This window comes from Nilaparvata lugens, chromosome 10 (assembly GCF_014356525.2).
Source record: "Nilaparvata lugens isolate BPH chromosome 10, ASM1435652v1, whole genome shotgun sequence".
Lineage (NCBI taxonomy): Eukaryota > Metazoa > Arthropoda > Insecta > Hemiptera > Delphacidae > Nilaparvata > Nilaparvata lugens.
In genome coordinates this window covers 28,782,394-28,795,651 of record NC_052513.1, presented here as the reverse complement: position 1 = coordinate 28,795,651, position 13,258 = coordinate 28,782,394, and the positions used below count along the sequence as shown (strand labels likewise).

Sequence of the window (13,258 nt, the reverse complement as noted above, 5' to 3'; positions counted from 1 at the left end):
TCACAATGAACTGCTTGAAATAAAATTGATTGAGAAATTTAAAATGTTAAATACCTAAAGTATTTAGGTAGAATGATATCGAATAAAGACACTAGCAATAAAATATTTATAATCATCTTTCCATTTGTTTTCTATTAGCCAACTATAAAAATACAGTACCGTACGGTATCTACCGTACCTATATAGGCCTACCGTTTAGCTACCAAAGAATCACATTTTATATCTTGAAAGAAGTACGGTACAGTGAGTACCCATGGATGCAAAGGCTACAGTACAACGGTAAAGTATATTTTTCGACTACCGTTCCTTTCCTTGCATTTTTTCCATGAAGGATACCTAATAAGAGAATGCATTATTGCACAAATATAAAAAAAAACTATGATCATAGCAAGCTAAGCCCACCACGTGTTGAACTGCTGTCTATTCCGATGATGACGACACCCCAGTCATTTATTATGTAGTGTATTATACCTTCTAAGCAAACTCTTTTTGTACAAAAATATACACACATGTCATAACACTATCCTCCATATCATCTCATATGAAGATGAGAGTCGTCCATGTTACGTTTTGTGGCGTCTACAAACGCTTTGTTTGAGTACCTTTAACTTATTTGGATGGAGAAATATAAATTTGTTTATAGAGTACCATCATCCGTACCATCTTGAATAAAGTCTGTTAATACCGGTATATAATGCATTAGTAAGTATCAAGTTTTATTGAAAAATTTAATCAATCAATCCATACAAAAATATAATATTGATAAGAGCCAGAGTAGGCTAATTTTTTGTTATTTGTGAAATGATAACATGACTTCACTTGGAAAAGTAGGTACTTCCGAGATAGCTTTCAAATTTTGACAGAGAAAGCTACCAAACTAACTCGTCTTGGAATCTTTGATTGTGGGAGGTATAGTTTACATAGTTATATCCCTCAACAACAATCAAAGTCCACAGTGAGATTCAGATTAAACTGTCAACATTAACTGAATGAGAAGCATTCATGAGGAACGCTGACAGTGTAAAGTGTTCCCCACTAAAGGCAACTATATACAGTGGAATGTTGACTGTTTACCGACCAAATGTAGCAAATCTATTGAGTGTCAGTTCAAATTGAACATGAATGCGTGAGATTCACTTCAAAATGTCAGCATTCATTGTAAATACCATCAATGCTTCTCATCCAGTCTCGATGCTGACAGAAGTGAGTCAATATAGTAGCGCTTTGTACACAGACCGCAGCTACGCATTCCGCAACTGTCAGCATTCCTTATAAACGCCTCCCATTCAACTAATGCTGACAGTTTTAAGTGAATCTTACTAGCAATGCAAGCCCAGAGATATTCCAGACATTTAAGCGGTTGCAATTCAAAGCCAGTCTCTACTGACGCGTGTAGTGCAGGCTATATTGTCTAGCTTCATCCGCATTTGGATAACTCTTGATGGTGACTACAGCATTGAATAGAGCAACGTAGATAGAGCCTTGTCTCAGTATTTTGCTAACATGTCAACTATAAATATTAAGGTTTACTCTACATTGTCACCATTTCTCAGGTTTACTTAATTATAAGTATAGGGTATATAGGTCTAATCTAACCAGCTATACGTTATTAATGTTTATTTGTTTTCATGAAATTTTATATTTTGTACCTGCATCAACCTAATTTGAAGAGCTTTGATAATAATAAACTGATTCAGATCGAAACCAGTTTTCATTTAAAATAATGGTTCAATTTTCATTAAGTGGTACAAATAATCAATCTCCTCACTAGCATGACGAAATTTCCTGAAAAATTACTGAGTTTAAAAAACAATAAGCTGAAGTAGGTTGAAGTCATTTCCATTGTAATGATAATTTGACTAATGGTATTATTGAACTATAGCTGAGACTTGATGTTGTTAAACATTTCATATGAATGAAAACAGTAGATAAGATGGAATAATAGAATTAATTATATCTCAAAAAGCAGAAGCAGAGAATGTAAACATTCAATTGATCATGGACTGAAAATTGAACCTCTTATATAAGTTGAACCTAATACAAAACACCAATTTGGTTCATTCTATTCATTATACAATCACACAGAATTATTCAAGTATCATTGAGCTCTAAAACGTTTTGAAACAGCAATATAGGTATGGTACCGTACCCTACCAGAGCTGAGCTTATAAAAGCTGAATTCGACAGATTGAAGACTACTTCTGCTGTTTGTTTGAAATTGGTGGATAAGTAGCTGAGGAAGCTTTAATGAAGTGAATATCTCTTAATTTTAATGGAGTGAACATCTCTAAGCTTTTAAGAGGGATATTTACCCAGTCAATGATTCCTTTTATTACTGCCGCCTCAACAATAAGTGCTACACCCACTTACAAAATACAGTGAGTGATCTCTTCAATTGAATAGCAATTCCATTTAACAAAATTTGAAACATACGAAGCTGTTGAGCAATGTTCAGAGTTAGTCAGATTTGGAGTGGAATAATGAACAATTTATGAATTTAACGAGCTGCAATTATCAACTGTATTTTGAAAACGGTAATTGGACGTTTAATAAGTGTGAATCAAGTTGATTTAAATTAGTAGTCTTTCGGAGAGGTTAAATCTTCTCCACTGGGTGTATCAATTGTAATTTCATTACAGAACTACAATAGTGTCAAACTAGGCTGAAGTAAGAGGCTTAGAAAATTTTTGAGAAACACCGCGATAGCCTCATTATTGTAATTGTAAAAATTAGATGCAGTATTGAGTTCTATTGAAATAATTATATAATTCCAAATTAGTACAGTTTACATTACTTTTGAATACTTTGATTTACTATGTATAATAAGTCGCATCTACTTTTCACTTTAAATACGTCTAACAAACACTTTTTGTGTACACCCTGAAATATTCTGAGAAATAAAACTGAAATAAGTATGATTGAGATTCAACTTTGAACTTTTAATATTGTTTTCTTAATTTTTTTTATTCAAGTTGATTATAAACTATTTTATTTTACAATTAAAATTTTGAGTAATTTTCATTCTGTTCCTTGATGATTATAAAACAATTAATTCTGGTACGGACCATTCTATGGTTCCACGTAGAAAATAAATTATTCGAAAAGGTTGAATGCATTGATAGATGATAGGATACGAACAAGACAGGCATGAGCAAATGACATCAAAATATATTATTTCAAATATAACATTTACTATAAATACATCTTCATATTCATATAATATTTTCTCTTCAACGTAGTTCTATATTTTTATCAACAATGCCTATTTGTGACACCTCACAAATAAACCATGTAACAGCACACATAAAATTATCTGCCACACATACATGAATACGTTTTATGTACAATATTACATTCCAACACATCAATTCAAATAAAATATCTTATTGATATAACTGTACACTTATGATGTGCAGCCTGTAAGAGGCTACATAAATATGAGATCGATACCATCTTTATTATATACATACAATCACTGATAATAGATAAAACACTAATATATCTTTTTATCCATCGATTTTAAATAGTTTAATTCATGAAAAAAATATAGAATATTTGTTTTTGTGTCGACATATGAATTCGTTAACCAAACAAAAAAAATCAAAAAGATTGTAATTAGGACAAACATAAATGATTTTAATATTATTATAGCCTAATATTATTGTTCGAAATAGGGAAAATTTTGATTGGCCTCTTGATATTGAATATAATATTCTAGAAGGTATATCCAAAATGTAGCCTCTTATTTATGTGTAACCTTATCTAAATTTGGGAGAGGGATAGCACTAGGTTACCTTATTTTTCTCTCGCTTTCATTTTTATGATATATATAGGTACTTATTGTTTGAATCAATAGAATAATAGGTGGAAGTCTAATTTTGATTTGTGATATATTTGATTTCGATTCATATCATCATATAATTATTACAATATTGCCGATAAAATCATCTTTGAGGAGAAAATCAGTTTGATAATACTGGACTCACATATAAATCTATTCCAATAGTATAGTCTATCTTAAATTTTTCAAGACTTGGAAATCATTACCACACAAGTTTTTGTTTTCAATTTTGCTGTTGATCAATTTTCATGATTCATTAGGGCATTAAATTAGGGCGATAAAATATATTATAGTGGGCCTACAATAGGCTATTTGAAAATATAAATTAGTATTTGGAATAAATTATTTTATTTCATTTTTTATTTATTTCTATGAGACAAATTGATAGTTATTTTAATAGAACTACTACAGTAGTACCGTTTGTTATTTTTCGAAGATACGACCAGTTTCGGCGAGTTATGCCATTATCAAGGGTCTAAATCTTAATTTAATTTCCATTCTTGAAAAAATTCCTTCGTCCTTACTGGAAAAACTTGAATAATATGATTAATTCAAATTATTTCCCATTTCTACTTGATTAACACGTTCATTATTCTTCATGATATTTAAAGGATTCTGGTCGACCAGTCATGCATAGCAAACGCATGGAAAAACTGAATCCATGATGAATATTTCAATTATATTGAGGTTCAGAATGGGATAAATTCTAGAGACTCTCTCCAAAATTATTCTGAAGCTGCTTCTGTCATTTCACAGCAGAAAATGAGTGACGAGAGCCTATTTCAGTAGGCATGCGAATTCCCAACTCACTTCCTCTTCTCTCGAGCTATGATGAGGGAATTTCGCTCATTTTTCATGTTGATTAAAGGAATAATGTGGACGAAAATTTGAAAGCCTCGCTTCCAGGAGTTGGTTGACTCATGAGGATGTCTGAGAGTCGATGAGCTCTACATTTCAAGTTACAGGCTGAGAGTGAGAGAAGAGGTTGTAAGGAACAAAAGTTTAGTTTCTGTTATAAAAATGTCAATCAATAAACTTGAATCCGACATCTATTGAAATTCAATCTTCATATAAATCAAATTTCTTATTTCTCGTACGTAGTTGGTACACGTCTTGTGATTTTTTCTTATTTGTATTGATACAAGTCGTCAAAGATACACTACATAGTCAACATTTTCTAGTTAGACTTTTCTTACCCTAAAATTTCCAAAACTCAGTCCTATACTAGAATCGATTGTTCACTATGCAGATTCTATTCCTACAATATTCCAGATGACTCTTTCTTCGCCTCTAATCCAACCAGAAGAAAGGGAGAAATTATTGGATGGTGGACTTTTCTGAATGCTTAGAATACAAATTCCGGTGGAGCTCTGCGCTTAATGCATAAGTTTCATCATGAGAGCCAATACTTTGGAGATTATTCGCCGAGAAATAAGGTAGAACAGAATTGACTTTGTTGATGATTTCAGTTTTGAAGCACTCAGAAAACTTGAGAGGAATTCGAGATCCATTGTGAGACTAGAATGGAAGATGAGTAATTTGCATGTATTGATTTTGTCCTCCTAGAATGCGAAAACTTTTTTGTGTTTATTATTTTGACTTCTTGACTTCCAATAATATTGTTGTTTATTCTTGAGTTCAATTCATCTACATCTCCCTTCAGGTTACTTGAATGTTCAAGGATTTAACATACCCATCTACTTAATAAAGTTTGGATATGAACTACAGATACTGTTGATTATACCCAGGCCCTATTAATGAAGTTCACGTTATGAACTACCAACCGTTAGGCCTAAAGTGAATCTCACTGTAATCACAGATTAAATAAGTAATACTTATTGAATGAGTAATTTACTTCCTTTATGCTGTAATATAGCTGAGGGCGAACATTTGAATTGCAATAGATCGTGTAGCCTATATCTTAGTTTACATAGAATGAACAATCATTCTGAAAATTGAATTCTGTAGATAACATTCAAACTTACTGGCATGATTGTTCGAAAAACACATGATTTTACTACCTAAGTCTATAAATACATGAAATTATATTAAAATTACACTAAATTAATAATTTGTTCTTTAGTAGATATCATGAAAATAATGTGAATGTGGTGTAGACACATCTTTAATTTATAATAATATCGATTGATAATTTTATTAAACTTATATGAGAGATCTTTATCAACATTATGATGATTATAAAAAGGAATAGTTTTTCTTTCTCTTTTTGTCTCGAGTACAATACAATAAATTGTTCGAGAGAATATTTGATTTTGGATACGCGGTTATAATTTCATTTTGTAAAAGTTTCAATAGATTGCAGCTCCAGTACAGCAATAAAAATATTTTTTCGAGTTATAAAAGTTTACGTAAATACATGAAAGATAGTAATGAATATGAATGTAAGCAATTTATAACTTTCTTGTAACTAATTAATCATCATTGTTGATACAAATTTGATAGATCTTAAGTTATCAATGAATAAAGTGTTTGAAATTGATATAATTTAATAATTAATGACAAGAGATTAGACTCATCTACGTCATCTCTTATGATGATTCAAAAAGTCTAATGTTGAGAGAAGCTCTTCAATAAAAGTGCATGCATTTTACTTTGAGGTACTAATAAGAAATAATATGGATTCGTGCCCTCTCCATAAATACTGGATGATATTGCAAAAATAATAACATTTTAGAAAAATATCGGAAATTGAAAAATACTTTTTGATGAGCCTACATAACATTAATCTGATTACCTTTATAAAAGTCCATATTTTGTGTATCAAAACGTATGCTATACAGAATTGACTACTGTACTTCAACAATGTAAAAAATAATTTCTACCATAGCTTGGTATGGTCCTCGATTTTATAAAATGATTGCCCTCATAAAGCTCTGTGGAGGTAAACTATTTTAAAAATACAATTTACACAATCTTCTTAAATTTATGAATGTATGAATGGACTTTTGATTTTTACAGAAGTTTTCATAAATGGTAAGAAACTTCTCATGATAACAACCTCTTCATTTTATATGAGTAATAAAAAAGGTAGAAGGGATACATGATTATAATACTAAGTAACATTCTATGATAATACTGAATTGATCATATTATAAGTGGCACTGATTAAGTTCTAGAACTAGTAGGTAACATATATATTCACATTCTCACAATGATAGAGTCGATAGAAGTGGAATAATTCCCATTCACACCTGGATATGAAACTATAGATATAAAAGCTTGTCGAGTCCGGTATTTTGGCAGTTCATGTTCTCATTAAATGCAGGAAAGTACTGATATTTGATAATTATTATTGATTCACCGTATTAAAAAAACACAATGAAGTTCAGCAAAAAATCATGACTGGAAAATAAATAATCTAGGGGAAAGATTATTACAATTCAATTGGCGGAAATTCATCTGAGAACTTTTCTTCTCAGTCATCATTAAAAAATGGACTCTGTATATATTTTTATCAAGTAGAAAATTATATTTGAAATAATAATACCGTAATAATAAATAATATCCCAGATAACTTTTTATTTACAATTATAATTCTGAATAAGTTAAATAATTGATTGGATGATAAATTCACGTCTTGGAAACAACAATTCTTCCTAAAGATAAATCTGTCTCATGAGAGAAGTTTAGTTTGGTAAAAATGATATTTCATTCATTTTTCCAATTAAAACAAACTTTCTTTGCTCAATATTAAGTCCTAAATATATTACCTCGTATTCAATAGCAGTGATTGATGGAAAATTTTCAAAAATATATTCTACAGATAATTTAATTCAATAAGAAATCATATTATTATATCTTGATTCAAATTAATGCACATGGATTATCAAAAATATCTTAAATCATGATATAGGTATTAAAAGCAAATTAATCTCATCATGCAAGAATCAAACAGAATGCTATAGATATATAGCCTATAAAAATTTCAAAGTTGGAATAACATGGCACCATAAGTGGTAAGTATTTCCTATAAAATACTGTTTTACAAAAGTCTTCAAACTCCAATAAAAATATACAGGATATCCTGGCATACACTCAATAGCACGATATAATACATACAAACAGCAAATCACTTCACTTGTATGGGCTACTGTATTAAAATTAATAGAAACATGAAGTACCCTATTTATTTAAAACTTTAAAATATTGGTTTCAACAACTAGTTTCGGCCTACTTTGGCCATTTTTCAGTTAAAATGCAAAAATTAAAAATATTATACCGTACTAGACATTAGCCTGTATTTCATATGCTCATTTTCAATGATTTATTTATTTATTATTCATTATTTTTTGGTTGAAATGATCAAATTTTAATAATATTTTCACTTTTAATTTTATCAAAAAAAAATAGGATTATTTAAAACAGATTGAATTATATTTATTAAATAATGCCTATTAATTTAGCAGTTTTATGGATATAAAATTTTTCTTTGACATTCAATTTATACTGTTTATTACTTTTAGCATTTATTGCATTAATTATCACTACCAAGGCTCAATATTTTCATATTATAATTTATATTGATATAATAATGATTAGTTTCAATTAAATGTTCAGCTAACGCCGATTTTTGAGTAGTATATTTTTATTTTAAAGCCTGAATATGTTCATTGAACCTTTTTTGAAAACATCCAAGTGTTTGACTAATGTAAAATTTTTCACAATAATTACTACATTCCAGTTCATAGAAACCTGATTTTTCTTAAATGTTCTTGTTGTATTTTTTATTAGAATTGCCTTTAGGCAATTAGGAAGACTCTCACAAAAAATAAATTTTATTCAGGATACAAGACACAGATAATGGTTTTGAACTAACAAGGAAGAATTCTAATAGAAAATACAACAAGAATATTTAAAAAAATCAGGCTTCTATGAACTGGAATGTAGGTAGTAATTATTGTGAAAAACTTTACATTAGTCAAACACTTGGATGTTTTCAAAAAAGGTTCAACAAATATATTCAGGCTTTGAAATAAAAAATACTACCTAGGTACTCAAAAATCGGCGTTTGCTGAACATTCAATTGAAACCAATCATTATATAGATATGAATTATAATATGAAAATATTGAGCTTTGGTAGCAAAAGTAATAAATTGAATGTCAGAGGAAAATTTTATATCCATAAAACTACAAAATTTAAACTTGAAAATGCCGAAACTAGTTGTTGAAATGTTTTAAAGTTTCAAAATGTTTTAAATAAAGAGGGTACTTCATGTTTTTGTATTGTTTCTTTTTTAAAAGAAACATCATTATGGTATAATGTACACACACACACACACACACACACACACACACACACACACACCACACACACACACACACACACACACACACATCGATTGGAATGTTTTCTTGTAAAATTTCAAACATCTAAACATGAGAATGGAGAGAAAAATTCAATCCACTAATACTAATATTATTCTACATCAACATCGATTCCAAAGTATTTCCTGCAAACAAACTAAATACATTACACATTTTCTCAAGATTCATTGGCATCTAGACGATTATAAAAGTCTTTAATATTGTTCCTAGTTTTTAAAATATAATACATCAAGACTAGATTTCAACTATAAATAAAACAGGTAACAATACGTTGTCTAACACGAATATATATATTTTTTAATCACATAGAAAGCTTACTTTTGAAATCTATCATTTTATTTCATTTTTTATACACGAAATAGCGCGAGAAGTACCATAGTGTAATCTTCACCATGGTTAGAGAATGATTGAAGAAGCATATTCTGAGGATCACTTTGATGGAACTTTCTTACAATATCATCATTAATATTGATAAACATTCTCAACAAACAACAATCGAATATTTTATTATTGTAATGCTCATGCAAATAGGCCAATGCTTTTGGGGACCAACATAGAGAAAAAAGATTTATTCTCGTAGACAAATTATATAGTAACTTTTCACCTTCCATCAAAAATGGTCAAATAATGTTTCAGTTTTGACATGCTCATTGGACTACTTTTCTTTCGGCTCTAACATCTCTTCTTTGACTAGAATTTTAATACTGAAACCTGTTGTCATGAGTTACTAAATAATGGTAATAATCAATTTGAACTGAATTAAGAAAGATTAGAGAGTGAAGGAACAAAACAAAAATTTCAGAAATGAACTCTAACTTTATACATATAGAAATAAATAGTGTAGAAGTACGCATATGCTGTAGGCTACTCCTACCGTGAGAACGTTGTGTCTTCAAGCGTTTAAAAATGTATTATATTGTGGACCCAACATTTTTTACGGTTTTTACTGTAATATTTTTCAGGAGAAATTGAACGTTAATCATTAAATATTGGGAGAAGTACGCTATAACAGTAATATACAACGTGGATGTAGAAGTGAATGGATTTATAACAAGTTGAGCATGTAAAATTGCATCAAAATTAAATTTCAACGACGAGGAAAACTTTGAAATATAGATTAAAATTTGGGTTTCTGATCTCAGAATATTTAATATGGAATGAAGATGAATGTGTGCGTTCTTCTTTGTTATTGTTTAAGGAACATGTTTCGCAACTTTCGAAATGGACGAAGAAACTGAGAGCAAAATTAATCAATGTTTCATCAGAAGATGATTATGGAAAAATTGATCAAATAATTTATATATAAATAATTATATAATACAGATATTTTTCGGCTGTGATATCTGGTAGATGAATTGATTGATACTATACTATTCGATAATCAATTCTAAAGGATAAGTTACAGCAAAATATAATATAGACGTTTTTTGGCTGTGATATCTGGTAGATGAATTGATTGATACTATATTACGTGTATATGATAACCAATTCTAAAGGATAAGATACAGCTGGAGGATAAGGATAAGATACAGATAATGATGAGGGGATGATAGTTAATGTGTGAATGTAGTGAGGAGCTGATAATAATTGGAGCAGGAGAATTAAAACTTTTTATGTTGGTTCCATTGAGCTGGATACTGTGTGTGGAGTGAATCTCAACTAATTTTACAAATTATTTCAGATTGATTATTCAAGCTTGATTAGGAAAAAATGTAATTATAATTTTGTCAAAAAATTGACATAATGAATTGGGCCTCGTTATTTCAATAGCATAATATAATACAATAAAGAAGTAATAGCGTAAGCTTATACTGATACTGTCATCATGGGATCATCGTCCTATCATGCCATTCATTTTCGCTGTACAAATCATGAATAATATTGATAGTCATATTTTAAAATGATGTTATCATATGATTGAAATACGGACTTGACACCGACTCAGAATGGAAACCTTCCTTGAAATATTTGAAAACGAAAAAATATTGTTAAGTAACTAGAGTAGGGAGGAGTATAGTCATAGTCAGGCCACAGTATGCATGTCCATCTCCCGACTCTAATATTACAGTCCTCTCTGTAATAACTAACATTTTCCGAATGGCTTCCGGGAAATGTATGTTTGTGACATGATGTAATAAGCTTTTCCTCCAAATTACGAGTTTACAACCTCTTGTTGAAAACTAAATAGCATACGGTACCGTGTAGACTACATTAATATAGGTACTATTTTCCCTGTATGGAAATGATTAGGGGCATCCTACAGCATACAAATGCCATAAATATGTACAAAAATGTCCACACTTAACACTTAATAGAATACGTTAATTAGTCACATTAATTACAATCCAACAAGTTAGTGTCAACAGTGATAATAAGTTGCAAATTGAGTTGAAAGTTGAATAAGAAATAACATTAATCAACTGAAGTTCAAGAATTTTGAAGTGACACATAACCTCTAGCTACATTTGGACTGTTGTATAAATTAGAATTGGAACCGTTTTAAGCATAAGTTAGCCTGTAGTGGTACTTTCCTGTAAGTTGTATAATTCTGAATGATTGACTGATTGAGTCCAGATAAAATTAGTTATGGAGGATTTTCATGAAAGTCTTCATTATAATTCTGAAAAAGTAATAGAGATTCAATGGAGTTTAAAAATGGAATTAAATTTAATAGAGAATGCATTTATTCAAATGCTAATTAATATATAATTATTATTAAACGAAAATCCTAAATAAATGCTGTAAATCACCCCGAAGACTTCTGCTACTGCAGACATTGACAACAGGGTTAACAGCTAGATAGAAATTCGAGTTTAAAAACAAAAGGCAATAAATTAATTATAGGCCTATCGCAATATGATTTTTCTATTGTCTTCTGTAATACTTTTTCAAGTGATCAACTTAAACATTTATAAATTGGAATTAAACATAGCCAGAGATTATCAAAGGCAATCCTAAAACATAGGATGATTTTTTTTGAAAATATATAACACAAACATGAGTATCACATTATATTCATTTATGGAACATAATCTTCAATTCTATTTTATTTACAGCTTACTCGTCCGAACAGAATATGGGCTCCTTAGCAGATATTGAAATAAAAGACAGACAAAATCAAGCACAAAATGATTTTTTAAAATCAATGTGGATAATTTGAGTGAGAGAGGTTGAGTAGATGATTGTGAAACAGGGTTGTCAACCAAAATCGTTCATACTATTGTGGAATGAAATTATTTCATTTCTCTTATATTGAAATTCTAGACCCGTCAGCACTGACACTCTCATAAATTGAATTAATCGAAATAATATAACTCTAAATAACCACGTGTCAAGAAGAGTAAAAAAGTGAAGTTTTTCACTGTGATTGAAATTCTGGAACCGTCACCTAAAAACCTCTTATATTCAATGATGGTTATCATTGTTGAACAAAATTATTCTCAAATAGAGAATACCGGTAATCAATTCTAGAAACATAATTTGGGAATTTTAAATAATCAATTCATTTACTGCAATTATAAAATATCATGCATTAGAAGTAACATTTAAATGACGAAGATTGAACCTTACCTTATAGATTATCTTTACACCATATTATCACTGTTGCACACAATTACCGCACTAAACGATTCAACAAGCGTCACTCAGCCCAGTCAAGCTACTCGACGCGCCGAGTCGAGATCCGTCGCTGACTCTGAGTCCTTCCGAGTCAAGCCGCGCTTTCCGTTTCGGGAACGGCCACGACATGGTTTCTTTCTTGGGCGTGGTCTCGGTGCTGCGATCCTCGCCGTCACGACTCAGCCACAGCTTCACGTTCTCCTCGTGACTCGCGTCTTGACTCGAACCTGACTCGCCCTGACTCGAGTCGGCTGCAGCGAGTCCATTGGCCGTAGTCAAGACGGGTGACTGCGCTGACTCGTCACTGTCGTCTAGAGTCGACGCGATGCTCTTCGCGTCACCTTCTGCGTCGACAAACGCGTCATCCGCGTCTGCGAAGCCGTCCGTCTGCGAATTGCGCCATCGGTTACCGATCACCTGTTCACAAAATACAACAATTAGTTATCTTTCAG

General features: G+C 30.6%; 1 protein-coding gene across 4 annotated transcripts in view; it reads right to left on the bottom strand.

Moving 5' to 3' along the window:
- Window positions 1-3,171: 3,171 nt before the first annotated feature.
- Window positions 3,172-13,258, bottom strand: part of LOC111064200 — a 241,592-nt gene continuing 231,505 nt past the window's right edge. For all 4 annotated transcript variants that reach the window (XM_039437132.1, XM_039437130.1, XM_039437129.1 and 1 more), the window contains one exon: window positions 3,172-13,223. In XM_039437132.1, the coding sequence (XP_039293066.1) occupies window positions 12,819-13,223 (405 nt within the window). In that variant the 3' untranslated portion in view covers window positions 3,172-12,818. The remainder of the gene's footprint in view (window positions 13,224-13,258) is intronic.